We start from the raw sequence: 14,709 nt of genomic DNA, 5'->3' as shown, positions 1-14,709 counted from the left end.
GAATTTTATATTCACCATTGACGTGCATACGGGATGTATCTAAAGTGCTTATACCCGTATGCACGCCAATGGTAAATACAGAATTATTAATTGTATGTCAAAAAATCCACAATAACTGCCTCTTAAAACCTACCAAATTTCATTTGCATATCTCTATTGGTTTTAGAGCAATAAATAAATCGTCAGTTTGTAAAAAAAATTTCAACATCCCGTATCTCGGAAACGAAGCATTTGCGGACATATGTTTATAAAGCAAACTGTCATTATTTTTTCATACAGAATTACCCCTTAAAGTTTGTCGCACTTATTTAGAAACACCCTGTATTGATGAAGAACATGGCTAGTTATTAACGTGCATAACTCTTTTATTATCCAACATAAACAAATAAATCAAAAAAGAAAATGTTAAGAGAGCCTAAGGCTACAATTGAGTTTTAATTTCAATATTTTATCTATGCTAAAACATTTTACAGGGTGTTCCGAACTTTTAGGAATAAACACAGTATGATTGTTACACCCGGTATACAATGATAATTTACCGGTCTAGCAACAATATTATTATAGCGATATTGCTAAAGAATAAGGCTATAACATGCTAAAAAAATCACTCAAATACTCAAATCGGACAACAGGTTTAGAAAATTGGAGACATATAACTTGAATAACTCATCGAGTGACCCGCTTTTTATGATCGCGAGTGTAATTAAAAAAAAAAATAAATTGTATTCAACTCATTATTAATATAGTACACTTGCATGCTTTGTAGTTACATATACACACAAGAGAGAATCTACTTCTAATTTAATTAGGTAGTAGTCATACTACGTTCACAATATATTTAGTTGCAATTACAACGATTTCTGTAACTCTGCAATATCTCCTACGTTTTTTAAAGATCGAATGAAATAAATAGTCATTAAAAGTCCAAACGTTTTTTTTTTACAAATACATAAATTAATATATTTTCAATCATTGCTACTTTCCGAGTCCATTTCAACGAGTAAAGAGAATTAATGTAAATGTAGTATTCTCAGTGACGTCATTAACGCCATTAGATTCTCGACTCTCATTGGTGTAAGTTACCAGACAACCTGTATATTTACTAACCTTGAGTTATGCCAACAGCGGTAATAAATGTACGGCAAAACTTTGTCTATTTGTCAACAGGAGGCGTTAGTTATCGAATGTTCGAGCTATTTGTTGAAAAACCGGTTTGTTAAATTGTGACAAATCGGACATATTTAACCCAACAACAATTGTTGTTGGGTTCCAAGATGCAGTTAGATTGTTTGTTTGCTCTACAGTTGGAGATGCAGTCCGTCCATGGTCTTTTCGTGACGGTTTGGATTATTTTTGAAAATCACCAAATCCAGCCCAGCCTACAAATTTATCACCAAATAAATTTGTAGGATGGAGATGGAGTTGGTGATACTCGAAACTAATCCAAACCTCCACGAAAACACATGGATGTAATACGTCTTCAACTGTGGGGGAACAAATGGTCTACCTAAAATAATTAAACAAAATTACCTTTTTTTAATAAAATCCTATGTGAGATTTTAAGAATTGTTTCTAGAGGTTATTATAAAACTAAACAATTTTTTATAGTTTGTAGGGTGTACTACTTAGTTGAAATTAGTTTTATGGTCAAATAAATAACAACAAAACTATTATAACTATTCCGAAGCTATCACTTCTTTATAGACCTTAAGTTCGAAATAAATCTGTGCATTTTTAGAACACTGAAGGTGTAGAAAGTCTGTTAACGCTTGAACAGGACTATCTTTACTAATTTTGTTGTTAAATATTTACACAACTAGTATTTCATTGTTTTACTTTAATTTTAACTTGTTCATTTCATTCTATTTTTAATACTAAAACTCCATTTTACTTTATATATTATTTTTTCATTAAAATTGACAGGTGTACGATATACTGCTTCCAGAGAAAAAATTATTATATATTTTTTATTTTTATTTTAAATTACTCTACGTGTGTGTTTTAATACCCCCCAATCAATACGGATCTACGCCTATGTTAATAAAATGATTAGTGTAAACATTGTCTGCTAACTTCACACCATGATACTAACTTCACACTTCACACCAACTAGTGACAGTGACACAGTGACAGTGACAGCTAAATCAAATAAACACAGAGAATCTTTCATTCAAGTAATTTTTAATTTCAATTGTTGTGAATTTTGCTTATCTTACGATCTTATCTTACGATCTTATCTTACGATTTAATTTGAATAACTATTTAAATTTTAATATCTTCCTTCTGTATGAAACTGAGAAGTTTCAGATGTTGAAGTATTCCGATATGGAATCTCTGGAAATTGATGACTTCCTGGAAGAACTTTAATTAATTAATTGAGTTTAAGTGCTTATCAATTATGATTCACAAGATTTAACAAAATATGAAATTGTACCAAATCATAAACAATACAAAAGATGTCTGCATTTAATATAAAACCATCTGGTGGCTGGATTCATTCTGAAAAGCTTCTTGCAACTGAAGGGGCTACTTATACTGTCAAGGTAATTTTCAATATTTATTTCTAAATTTGATGTATTATCATCATTATCACCATCAAGGCTTTTCATTCCCGATGGGATGTTTGATGCTCTTACTTAGGCAAGCCGCACACCAAAGAAATATGAAACGAAAAACATGAAACATAAAGCGTGAAACATGTTTCATGAAAATAAAACACTGCTAAACAAATCTCAAAGTCCTCCTACCAATGAAATGAGTGTGATTCATGCTCATGATACATTTTTATTTTCTGAGAGTTTCATAAATGGCCAGACATATATTTTTTTAGCAGTGTTCTATTTCCATGAAACGTAATTTACGTTTCATGTTTCTTTGATGTCTGCCTTAGCCAAGCCGCACACCAAAGAAACATGAAACGAAAAACATGAAACATGAAACGAAAAACATGTTTCATGAAAAGAAAACACTGCTAAACAAATCTCAAAGTCCGCCTACTAATGAAACGAGTGTGATTCATGCTCATGACACATTTTTATTTTCGGAGAGTTTCATAAATGGCCGGACATATATTTGTTTAGCAGTGGTTTATTTCCATGAAACGTAATTTACATTTCATGTTTCTTTGATGTGCGGCCTGCCTAAGAGCTCTCTGTTTCACTTATTGTGGTAAATCACTCCATTCTTCTTGTGTAGTATTGTCAAAGTTTGTTGTATGACTTGGCTTTTGTTACAATTTTCTTTCACTTATTTCGATATGTGCATAGTTCCCTCCAGTTTCTCACTTTCAGGATTTTGATGTTACTCATGATCTGGTACTCCCATCTCTCTCTAGGTCTTTTCCTTGGTCTTGCAGTTTCTGGCTTCCATCTCTTGACCTTCTTAATCAGTAGGTCGTTTTTCCTTCTCTCTATGTGTCCTAGCCATCTCAGTCTCCATTTTTCTCCCTTCATCACGTCTCTTAGTTTATGGTTCATTCTTCTTCTCATTTCTCTGTTTACCATTCTTATAGGAACCATAATTCTGAGGATTTTCCGTTCATATAATATTAATTTTTCGTCATCTTTATCTGTGAGGTACATTGTCTCAGCTGCGTAAGTAACTACTGGTCTGATTGCAACTCTGTATATTTTCAGTTTCGTATTTCTGGATGAGTTCTTGTCCTTCATTAGCCTATGATATCTCCAGTATGTTTTGTTGCCTGCTAGTATTTGCTACTTTACTTCTTCACTTTTCTTATTTTTGCCATTTACAATTATTATTCCCAAATATTTAAATTGTTGAACTCTTTCAAAACTGTAGTTTTCTATCTTGATTTGTTTTGTTTTGTTATCTTCTCTTCTAGAGCAGAGTACATATTTTGTTTTTCCTTCGTTAATTTCTAGACCTCTTTTCCATGCTTCTTTTGCCAGGATTGTTACTGCTTCTTTTAATCTTTCCTTGTCTCTTCCCATAAGAACTAAATCATCTGAATATGCAATTATTTGCAGGGCCGGCGATAACGGGCCTGCAAGGGATGCACTGCAGGCGGGCGCCCCTGTTTGGGGGGTGCCAAAATGAGCATTTTTTCTGCTGGTGCTATACAAAATACTAATTTAAAAGAAACGGAAGGGCGCCTATGCTAGTTTGGCAGGCGGGCGCCTTATACCCTAGCGCCGGTACTGATTATTTGTGTTGAGGAGGGGGCTATAGTTCCTGTAATTCCGCTGGCCTTGACTGTTCCTTCTACTTGTATGTTAAATAGACTGACGTCATTTGACAGTGGTTGAGGGGCAAACATATTGTAAACAAAGTACATTTAAATACGAGATAAAAGTAAACAAAGTACGAGATAAGTGAATTTGTTTAGAATACCGGCCGCATTTCAAGATCGAGTCATTTTAAATGCACTGTCAACAGAACGACAGGAATTGTGGGTCAAGAATATTTTTTCTGATTATGCCGGGTTTTTGCATACCCTGTGAAGGTGTTATAATATCCAATTGACATTTTTGTAGTTAAAACCACAGAATTTTTATAATAAAACGAGAAAATAGCACTGAAAACACAATATTTGCCCCTCAGCGACGCTGTCAAAGTCATGTGACCTGGAATGGTCAATAGTGTGGCTGACAGGGAATTGCCTTGACACACTCCTGGTTTTCTATTGCAATTGATTTTGCACTAACTTCTTCTCTTGTTACTTTAGCTCGAGATCCATCCATAGTCATTTTTATTAATCTGATGAGAGTTCAATTCAAGTTCAATTTCAGTTCAATAATTTAAGATTTTAATCAATAAGTTGAGAGATCTGGGTATCCAGGGTGAACTTTTAGAATGGTTATTATCCTACCTATCTGAAAGAATACAAATAAGATTTGTTCCAACACGACCAAGAACCGTCAGATTACCGTTTCGTTACTAGATAATTAACGTTCTATGGGAACGAAATAATGCGTTTCATGGTACTGCACACGACGGTGATCATTGTGACGGTTTCTGGACCGTACAAAAGTTCACGTTAGAACAAACCTATAGTACATGTTCAGGGTTTTCAATCATTTGAAATTAAGGTACCTTCAGGAGTGCCACAAGGGTCACATCTGGGACCCCTTCTATTCAATATCTATGTTAATGATATTACCTCCTGTTTCCACTTTGCTTTTTTCCTAATGTTTGTTGACAATTTAAAATTATATTTGAAAATCGAGAATGATGGTGACTATCAAAAATTACAATCTTACTTGGATCGGTTGAGCTATTGGTGTGATAGCAACGGAATGGAACTTAATGTTAAAACTTTAAAATGTTAAAATCACTTCAACTTTTAGGGTTTATCAAACGTTGTGCTAAAGACTTTCTAAATATCCCATCCATAAAAATATTGTATTGTTCACTTGTGAGACCTCACCTAGATTACTGTTCATGTGTTTGGTCTCCACACTATAAAACCCATATTCTAGCTATCGATAGAGTTCAGCACAAGTTATTAAGATTTGTTGCATTTAAACAAAACCAGAGGGTTGATGAAATTAACTATTCTAATATAGAAAAGTCTGTCAACAAAACCTCTCTCCATATCCGATGCATGTATAAGGATCTCACAATGTTTTACAATATACTATGTTCCAATAATTTTGGTCCTCAACTATTGGAGAAAATTAGCCTCCATGTTCCCAGTAGACAAACAAGGCTAAATCAACCTTTTTACATTAGACCCCATCGCACTAACTACGGACACAACTCCTTCATGTCCAGAACACCTAGGTTTCAGAAGGTTTAGATTGTTATAGTTTTCCAAATGAATTTAAAGCTCAGCTTAAAAACTGTGTGTGATAACTTGATATCCTTGTGTTTTGTACATTTTTTTTAATGTTTGTTATTTAATGTTCCTAGTTTGTATGATTAAAATTTTATTTATATAGTTCTGTAGACGAGTAGACGAGAAAAACTGGAAGAATGGTTATAACAGAAATAAAAATATGAACTGCTCCTATACCCCTGAAAGAAAAAGGAGTTTTTAGAAAGACAAATACTTTTTATTTTAGCATTTTCCCTTAATTTTATTATCATATGGTATTTTGTTGTCAACCTATTGGGAACATGATTAGAATATTCCAAGTTACTTTCAATAATTTATAAAATGCAATATCATTATTTTATCTGATTTTTGAGTAAAATATATTTACTGATAGTAGATTTCTGCTTTAGTATGTGGGGTGTTTGGAGGTTAAAGTTTCCATGAAGAAATTGAATTTCAAAACAAGATCTGGTGTTGCAAAGTAAGTATTTTTTAAATATTTGTTTGTCCCATACTGGTAGGTCTTGGTATGGAAAACAACTTAACACATTAAGCCCTCCATGAGACAGCATCTGTCTCACAGCGCTGTGATCTTGGCGGACTGCGTGACCTTACTGTGTCTCTCACAGCACTATTAAAATTAATTGCCAGTCCACAGATCTCACAAAAAAAATTCATGCCGGGGCTTAACGTGTTAATATTCAAAGTTTTTTTCTTCATACAAATATACAGGACTTAACAATACAATTTAAAAATAATGTGAATTATAAAGGGTGCTCCTAAAAAGAGTGGTATATCAAAGTTATATTTTTATAAAATAAGATATACTTATAAGTAAATACAGGATGTTTTGATTTATTTTGATTTTTCTAAAAATGTAAGATTAAAAAAAAATCTACCATTCTAAGAATTAGTGACAACTTTGTTTTTGGGCCTTAATGAAATACTATTTGTCCCATTAAATAAGATATTTATTATACCAAAAGTTTTTACAGAAGGTCAAAATATTAGATTGTTCTATTAGCACGTTAAAGCTGTAATAACATACTTATTTTAAATGGAACACCCTGTATTTTATGAATCTGTCGTTTGAGAAATTTACTTAGCTTTCAAACTATAGAGTATTAGAGTTTTCTATACCTATCTGGTAATTTGTAAGCTTTAACAATAATTACAGTCAAGTATGTCCTTATTATCTATAATCTATAACACATCAACACTGGCTATATACCTAGCCAAGATACTAAGCCAACAATAATATTTAAATTTTGATCATTTTATTACACAGGGTGTTTTATTATTTTAGTTGAATTTGGCCTACATGTGATATTGAATAATACTCTTATTTTAATGGTACACCCTATATTCTATACCTTATACTTTATACTGAAAGACATTTAAATTATCTTTCATTCCTTATAAGTTTTCGCTATATCTAAACCCAACGGTTAATAAGTAAATTTAAAAACACCATTCTTCTGTTTGAGTGTTTGTCCCTTTTTGTTCTGTCATTCTGAAATATACAGGGTGCTCCAAAATAGGGGCATACTCCGTTTGCTCAACCGAGACGCGTTTTGACATATTCAGAGTAGGAAACATACAACACAAAATTCCTACCTCACACGATTTACAGTCAAATAAACTTACTCTTTCATTAAAAAAGAATTATTGTAAATAGTGGTATTTGACATGTTATCTTAACTTTTTTTGATTGACATATTGTGTAATTTTGCGGAATTTATTTTCTTAAAATATTTTTATTTTGTACAATAAATAATTTTCTTATTTGTTATGAATACATTATATTATGGTGTAAATAAATAATTATTGATTGGCGGAAGTTTTATATTTTATTTTATTATTTATTATCTATGAACTTGTGTGCTTGGTTGTATAGTAATTCCCAGGTATGTCTAGTCTGTCAAAATGTAACTAACTTCACAAAAAATAATTACTAATATTGCTAGACAGTTGTGCCTGAGATTAGCGAACCAACTATATATATTTTTTCTTATATTACCTGTACACCAATCTTTTTGGAGCACTCTGTATAATTCACATTATTTTTTAATTGTAGTGTTAGTGGCTTTGTATAATTCTAGGAAGAAAAAAGAATATGTGTGTGTACTTTGTACGCACATAAGAAGTTATTCTTCTATTATATAATTTCAACGAAGTAAATATACTAAGTAAAACTAAGTAAAAAACAACTAAGTAAAAATAACAGGTTATTTGTATTTTATTTAAATATTAAACTAACTTTCTTATCTACCACTTTCAAAAATTTTTTATTAAAACAACCAAAAATTAAAAAAAATATGAATCGTTCAGGATTGGAACCCGCGACCTTCCGATCTCTGATCCAACGCTCTACCAACTACGCCAGCGGGCTTCTTGTAAGTGACACGTAAGTTTCGGATATAATTACACAACACAGTGACATAAAAATGTTATACCTACATAATATTTTATTATTTTACTACAGAGGAAGACAAATCCAAAAATTATAATAAATAATACATTTACTAAAAACACTAATATAAATTCTTTTAATGACTTATTTGCGCTGATACAGATACATACATACCTATCTTGGAAGATTAGCAATGAACTACATACTGTCTGTGTGCGCATGCGCGCAGATTTATGAAATTTTACTTTCAATCGCACCTAAAGAAGAATAACTTCAAAAATCTTTGGATAATAAGTTGTTTTCCGTACAGACACTGACACATATATGATAGGCCACACTGTATTTCATATATACAGGGTGTCCAGAAATTCTCCTGATAAATGAAGACCGGAGATTCCTCAGATAATTCTAAGACAATTTAACCTAATTCAGCTCGTCCGAAAATGGTTCCTAAGGGAGCTAGAGCTCTTTGAAGATGGCTTGTTATTTTTTTTTTAATTCCTAAAGAATGCGATTTATTTATCTTCCAGAGATGAATCGATTCCATCAAATGCGAATTTCTAGTACCAGTCATAGGCGTCCATTTTGGGTAGGTCTTCTTCTTCTTCTTAACTCAGGCGAGACTCGTTAGTCTCTGGCACTTGTACCAAACCCTGTTCTTCTCCTTAAACTTTAATAAGTCCTGTGGCCTCAACGAAGGCCAACAGTTTTCTTATTGATAGTTTTAGGATCTCTTCTGGTTCAGACCTCATTTGACCAGTGAAGTCCTGCCTTACATCACCTAGCACACTGCAATAGCATAGTATGTATATGGCAGTTTCTTCTTCCATTTCGCACTTTCTGCACCATGGTTCATTCACCTTACCTAGTTTGTATAGGTGATTTCTTAAACGGCAATGTCCAGTCACCATTTCAGTGACCGTTTTGATCTCTCGTTTATTGAGGTTCATCAAACTGTTCGAGAGTTTTTATTAATATTCTTGATTATTTTTTTAGTCTGGATTTGCCCTTGAGTGGTTCTCCATTTATTTTGATAATTCTTTATCAGCCATTTCTGAACCTCGTTTTTCTAGGTTTCTTGGGTAGGTCTATCTATATAAGGATTTTTTACAGCTCTCGCTGCCTTCCTTCTTTCAGCCAAAGTCTTCAGTCCTTTCTGTTCTGCCATCCTCCGTCTCTAAGGCCTCGTTTTTTCATGGCCTCGTCCACTTCATCCTCCATGATCTTCGGGGTCTACCTCTTCTTCTCTTTCCTATTGGGCTCCAATAGGAAAGCTGCATAGGTCAACAGTTATTTTATCGCATAACCTTTTTATCAACTTTTATTAACTTTCGAATATTAAAAGGCACTCTTGCTTAAAGTCGGTAAAATACATCGTTTTTTTTAATATTGTCAAATTCAAAAAACAAAATTTTTTTAATTAAAACGACTTAAAGCAAGAGTACCATTTAGTACTAAAATACCTCACAATTTAAAAAGCTAGTATCAAAAATACTTAAAAGTTAAAGACAAAAAAGTTATGCGATAAAATAACCGTTGCCCTACCCAAAACGGACGCCTATGACCTGTACTAGAAATTAACAATTGATGGAATCGATTTATCTCTGGAAGATAAATATGTGTACTTGTTTTCGTTTTTCTAAATAGAAGCGTTCTGGAGATATTTAAAAAAAAAACTAATTAAAAGGCGCCATCTTCAAAGAGCTTTAGCTCCGTTAGGAAGCATTTTCGGACTAGGTGAATTGGGTTAAATTGTCTTAAAATTATCTGAGGAATCTCCGGTCTGCGTATTTCCGTTTGCGTGTTAATTTCACGACATCTCGGTTTTGAAATAGACACGGAAACGGCAAGACATATTTGGGTCCAAACAAGTGTTGATTTGAAAGAGCTAACCCCAGAACTACGCACGGGTTTGTACCGAAACATACGGCGTTGGGATGCTACATACCACCATACCAGTGCGCAGTTGGTACTACCTCTATTCGTTTCATGTGTTTATTATCAATTTGCATTTGTAAAAAAAGCACTTTCAAATAAATATATTTGAAATTGAAAATGTTTATACATTTTTAAACATATTTGCGTTTTATACTACATACTTCAAAATTTAAAAAATGTTACGCCATTATTTACAAATCCACTCTTTACTACCAAAATCTCCTATACAGGGTGTTTCATTAATAATTGTCCATATAATAACTGGAGAAACTTTAGCACAAAATACGAAGATTTAACCTAAAACACTTAAATAAAATGTGGTTCCTTACTGAGTTACAGGGTGTTTTATCTAAAAATTTAAAAACTATTTTTGTTCAGCATTTTAAAACTATTCGACGTATCCTTTTCATACTTGATAGGTAGTATAGATACTGTACAAGCTACTAAATTATGTTAAACAAAAGTTTCTGCCTATTACCAGAGGCGTACGACGGGGGAAAGTGAATGGTTGACCCTTTCCAAATTCTACGCCACTGGCAAAATTGCTATTTTAGTTTAATTTTTGTATTCTCCAATACTTTCTATGCAAATAATATACTCTTCATTCGTAACGATTAAGTCATTAGTTTTCGAGATTTTTGAAGTTAAAAATGAAACGACACGGTTATTTTGATTAATGTATTGTGTCGCTTCACTTTTAATTTCAAATATCTCGAAAACTAATCATTTTATCGTTACGAATGAAGTGTAAATTATTTTCATAAAAAGTATTGCAAAATAAAAAAATTACACTAAAATAGCAATTTCGTCAGTGGCGTAGAATTTGGGAAGGGTCAACCAGCCACTATCCCTTGTCGTACGCCTCTGGTAGTAGCTAGAAACGGTAATTTATCTTAATTTAGTACGATTCACAGTACCTGTATTTTCTGCCAAGTTTGGATACGCCAAATAGTTTTAAAGTACTGGGTACAAATAATTTTTAAATTTCAATCATATGAATCATATCATAAAATAATCAAAATAACTGTGTTGTTTCATATTTAACTTCAAATATCTCGAAAACTAATGACTTTATCGTTACCACTAAAGAGTATATTATTTACGTAGAAAGTATTGGAAAATCTAAAAATGGTACTAAAATAGTAATTCCTCCAGTGGCGTACAATTTGAGAAGGGTCAACCATTCACCATCCCCTGTCGTACGCCTCTGGTAGTAGCTAGAAAAGTTTGTTTATCATAATCTAGTAGGGTGTCTAGTAGTTGCACTTTCTGCCAAGTATTGTAGTGATACGTCGAATAGTTTCAAAATGCTGAGCAAAAATAATTTTTAAATTTTTAGATAAAACACCCTGTAACTCGGTAAGGAACCACATTTTATTTAAGTGATTTAGGTTAAATCTTCGTATTTTGTGCTAAGGTTTCTCCAGTTACTATATGGACAATTATTAATGAAACACCCTGTATACCAATGTTATGCAAAATGACATATTTAACCAAAACATTTTCATTCGTTGGATCTGGGGAACTAAAACATAATTTCGTAATATCAAAGTTTCCTTCCTTTTTCTTTATAAATTTTCAAAAAACTCAAAGTAGTACCAAAATACTATCTCTAAAACCTATTATGATACGTATACATTTTTTTTTCCAATGCACAATAATACTTTAACGTTCTATTAAAAACATCTTTTAGTTTTAGTTGAACAATTTGTGATTCTGCAGATAGGAATTATTTGTGGTAAACAGTCGAAATAGGATAAAAAACGTGACAGTGTAACACCCGTTGTGTCAGAATGACAAGGTTCTATCTGCAATTTTTGTCTAAACTGAAATTTTTGAAGTTATACTTCTTTAGGCGCGATTGAGAATAAAATTTCGTAATACTGCGCGCATGCGCACACAGACAGTATGGCGTTTAGTTGCTAAATCTTTCTAGTTATGTATAAATATATCAGACAGTGTTGCCAATCGGCGGATAATTATCCGATTTGCGTACCTTTTTGAGAGTTGTCGTATCTTCTTCGTATCTTTAAATAAATCGGATATTTGCGGATATTTTTCAGTGTATCTACCATCGACTAAAACTTTCTCATCCATATATTACTAAAACCAACAACACATTAATTTTGTTTGGTTACAGCCAAATTTTTATAAATAGTCTATACTGGATGAATGTTAGTGACATCCGATACTTTTCATCTTTTAACAAAAGGGACATGTGCCGATTCTTTTGTTTAGAATTTAAATGCACAAGTGCATCTACTTAAGGCATACTAATCCAATTCACATTTCAAAAACCGTCTGCCGTCCGATGTTATTTATGAGTTTTTAGTTTTTAGTCTTTAAACTTATGAAAGCTAATTCACGCACGATTTAGTTTTATTTGTATTTTATGTAGTGCAGTGCTTAAGTAAACGTTTCCAGATTTCTCGGACATGAGATGTAGTTAAATCTAGTTCTTTTTTGTAAAGTTCTATCAAATCTAATATCTTAAACAAAACCATTTCATCAAAACATATACTTACCTAATTATATTTATGATTTTTTTGGGGAATGTAATGGTACTCTGCAGAAAAGAACTTTCCGGCACAGAAACGTCACTTTTCTGCACACTACTGTCAGTTATTCTGTGAGAAAATATTAAGTTTGTTAACATAAAATTGTGCAGAAAAATGCATTTGGAATAGTGGTTGTAGAAAAATCTACTTATTTGAAACTAGTAATATCTAGCCAATTCAAGACAGAAAGAGCCATGGAAAGACAAATGCTGAACATTAAATTATCAGACAGGAAAAGAAACGAATGGATCCGTAACAAAACAAAAGTGAAAGACGTCTCTACTCAAGTAGCAAAGCTTAAATGGAAGTTCGCCGGACACACCCTACGGCAGAAGGATGAAAGATGGACTAAGATGGTAATACATTGGAGACCATGGAACCACAAACGAAAAAGGGGAAGGCCACAAATGCGATGGTCAGATGACCTGAAGAAACACACTGGGTCAAAATGGATGCAAATTGCCCAAGATAGAGAGGCATGGAAGAAGGAAGAGGAGGCCTATATCCAAGGATGGATGTTTAGGGCTGATTAGATAGAATATCTAGATATCTACTAATTAACTCAAAAATCCTTCAAATTTTTTGCCTATAAGAATTATTTAGTCGGGCATTAAGAGTTGAACGCACCACGGGTATTATGGATACTAACTTTGTTACCTTAATAACTACAAGACTGTCAAATACATTTCTATTGTTTTAGTTGTAATAAATATTTAGTTGTTAAAAGAGCGTAGGCACAAAATTTCGGACTAATAATCTTTAAACGTATTAATTTTTTTCGAATCCTGAGAAAACTAATAAATATTTTTGAAAAATTTGAACGCAGAATGAAAGATTAGATTATTACCGAGGGCTGAAAGTCCCTTAGAATAAACAAAATGTTTCTTTTGAATGAGATATTGAAATTGAAAATCACACTTAATATTCTCTTTTCCTTTTACCCCTGTAACATATTAGAATAAAAATTATAGAAGTCTTCAGGGACTTTTGGCCCTCGGTAATAATGTAATCTTTCATTCTGCGTTTAAATTTTTAAATAATACTTATTAGTTTTCTCAGGACTCGAAAAAATAATGCATTTTAAAAGCATTGACCAGAAATTTTGCGCCTATGCTATTAATGTACCTGTAGTTTATTTTGTATTGATTTATTTATTATTTATTTTTCCAATACCTAGTTTTAGGTAGTTTTACGTACGTTTTAATAAAATAATATTTAAAAGTGTTTTTTTTACTTAAATAATTATAACAAATTAATATAACGATCCAAATAATGAAATATTTAGATTTATTTATTTATTTAGAATTTAACACTTACGATAATACAAAATACGAATAATATAATAATAGTAAGTAAATAGTATTTAAATACATGAATTAGGTAATAATCAGCTAGGATACGAGATTTTCATCTATAAACGAAAATGTTTAAACTGTGAAATAGAGAATCCAGTAGATTAAAGGGCCGGTTGTTCGAACGCTAATCAGAAATGGAATCAACTGATCATTATCAAATATTTAATTACTGTCAATGTCAACTTTGATTGGGTTGCTGAAAACATAATTGATTACAATTATGAGATTAATTGATTAATTAATCAATTATCAATTATGTTAATTATCATAATGATAATTGATTACAATCAACTGATTGGCGTACGAACAACGGATTTTTTTATTTGATGGTTGTTAAGGGGACTAAAAGAATAACATTGGCAACATTGATTTTAATAACAGAATAATTTTTGACCTAGCGTACCTTTTCGTGACAAATCGGATATTTTTCGAGCGATCATCGGATAATCTAGAGAAATCCGATTGGCAACACTGATATCAGAGCAAGAAAAGGTGTGAAAAGAATATATTAGTGTTTTTAGTAAATATATTTATTATAATTTTTGTGTCTTTGGATTTGTCTTCCTCAGGAGTAAGATGAGTATTATTAAAACATTTTATTGTATATTTATTATACTTATACCTTGTCTGTTTGTTACCGTGAATTGTCATTAGGTACGTCCGAAC

At 32.1% G+C, this 14,709-nt stretch overlaps 1 protein-coding gene across 1 annotated transcript in view; it reads left to right on the top strand.

Moving 5' to 3' along the window:
* The first annotated feature begins 2,130 nt into the window (after positions 1 to 2,130).
* The window catches only part of LOC114331293 (SHC-transforming protein 1), a 34,667-nt gene continuing 22,088 nt past the window's right edge, over positions 2,131 to 14,709 (top strand). The window contains exons 1-2 of the mRNA XM_050663243.1: positions 2,131 to 2,543; positions 6,190 to 6,260. Of these exons, the coding sequence (XP_050519200.1) occupies positions 2,457 to 2,543; positions 6,190 to 6,260 (158 nt within the window). The 5' untranslated portion in view covers positions 2,131 to 2,456. The remainder of the gene's footprint in view (positions 2,544 to 6,189; positions 6,261 to 14,709) is intronic.

The sequence above is a fragment of the Diabrotica virgifera genome, chromosome 10, assembly GCF_917563875.1.
Source record: "Diabrotica virgifera virgifera chromosome 10, PGI_DIABVI_V3a".
Taxonomy (NCBI): domain Eukaryota; kingdom Metazoa; phylum Arthropoda; class Insecta; order Coleoptera; family Chrysomelidae; genus Diabrotica; species Diabrotica virgifera.
The sequence above is the reverse complement of the archived record's forward strand: the minus strand, read 5'-3'. Positions and strand labels throughout refer to the sequence as shown.